Source organism: Rutidosis leptorrhynchoides, chromosome 5 (genome assembly GCF_046630445.1).
Source record: "Rutidosis leptorrhynchoides isolate AG116_Rl617_1_P2 chromosome 5, CSIRO_AGI_Rlap_v1, whole genome shotgun sequence".
NCBI lineage: Eukaryota > Viridiplantae > Streptophyta > Magnoliopsida > Asterales > Asteraceae > Rutidosis > Rutidosis leptorrhynchoides.
The window spans coordinates 338,667,799-338,669,498 of NC_092337.1; the positions used below are offsets into that span (position 1 = coordinate 338,667,799).

At 42.6% G+C, this 1,700-nt stretch overlaps 1 protein-coding gene across 1 annotated transcript; it reads right to left on the reverse strand.

Moving 5' to 3' along the window:
* Positions 1-308: 308 nt before the first annotated feature.
* On the reverse strand, positions 309-956 carry LOC139849597 (uncharacterized). Its single transcript, XM_071839234.1, has one exon. It carries the CDS (start codon positions 954-956, stop codon positions 309-311), a length of 648 nt encoding a protein of 215 aa, XP_071695335.1.
* Between the last annotated feature and the right edge of the window lie 744 nt (positions 957-1,700).

A 1,700-nucleotide genomic window follows, 5' to 3' on the forward strand; every position in this document is an offset into this window, starting at 1 on the left:
TATGCCACAGAGGTAAACGATTGTTGAATGCCCAAATCTATGCACCAATCTTTAAATGGATTATGTGCGAATTGTGTTCCATTATCGCTGACTATTTCACGTGGTAATCCGAAACGAAAAACGATATCCTCTCATACAAAGGTTAAGATTTTTCTTCCAGTGATCGTGCTTAACGGTCTTGCCTCGACCCATTTTATAAAGTAATCAGATCCCAACAACTAGGAGCTTAACGTTTCCGACACGTCTTGGGAATGGATCGACAATGTCGATTCCCCACTTGCAGAATGACCAAGCAGCGTGTATTGGGATCATGTTGTGCTGGGGAGATATGTTGACAGGAGCATGTATCTGACATGCCTCGCAATCACGATTAGGTCATATGTGTCTCGGTACATGTGCGGCCAGAAATAACCCATTCTTTTGATTCTGCTAACTATCGTTCGGTAGCCAGAGTGCGTCGAGTAGGCTCCTTCGTGCATTTCTTGTATGATTTCGTTGGCCTGCATTGGTCCGACACATCTCAAATACGGTTCTGTGAACGATTTCCTATACAGGATGCCATCTTGGAAGTGGTACATCGGTGCTCGCATCCGTATCCTTCGAGCCTCTAACTTGTCATCCGGGAGGGTACCTTCATTAAGGTATTGTATGAAAGGTGACATCCAACAATCTTCCTCTTCTGTTATTGTTGCCATGAGGGTAACTTCGTCGGTGGATTTTCTTTCTAGTACCTCCACCATGACCATTTTAGTGAAGTGATCGTATATCAGGGAGGCAAGCTTGCTTAAGGCGTCTGCTTTCTTGTTACGGTGGCGGGGTATTTGCTTGATTTCAAATGCCGCAAATTTTGTGACTAGCGCTTTTGCCAGCTCTAGGTATTTTTTCATTGATATGTCACGTGCTTCAAAACTACCATTTAGTTGACTTTCCACTAGTTTTGAGTCGACGTAAGCCATGAGTCGTTGCACATCGATGCTTTTTGCCAAGCGTAATCCAGCTAACAGGGCTTCGTACTCAGCCTCGTTGTTTGAGGCAGCGAATTTTAGCCGGATGGCGTAAGTTATTTCTTCGCCATCTGGGGATACTAGGAGAAAACCTATGCCGGCTCCTTCCTCGCTTGACTCCCCATTTGTATATAGTTCCTAGGCTTCGTCCTCGTCCCTTCTTGTGACGGGAGTTTCACCCTGTTTAATCATGTCAGAAGGGAGCTTTACTAGGAATTCTGCTATAACTTGGCCCTTTGATCGAACATAAATCTGCTCAAATAGAAAAGTTAATGTTAAATGTATGAGGGTGTGTTTAAGAACATTTATATCTTTGATCTCCAGTCCGGTTTACTGTCGATAACCCTTATTGAGAAGAGGATCTATGAAAGGGTGATCAAAACTACGTCCACCATTAATGGCAGTTGCCAGAACAATGGCCACTAAAGGTGGTTGCATAGGGTTTATGTTCATGGAACGTACCTGTTACTGTTAGAGTGTTTTCTGGATGCAATCTTAAATTCGAGTAATATAGAAAACGTTGTATCGAGTGAAGGAGGTTAGGGTCGTATTTATAATAAAACCCTAACCCTAGAATACCTCATAATTAGGTTCTAGATCCTACCAAATAACAACCACAAATAACGGTTGATAGTTGGAAAAGGATCACGTTTAATTATGGATAAAATCATATCTGATTGCTTTCGTGTGCGCTAA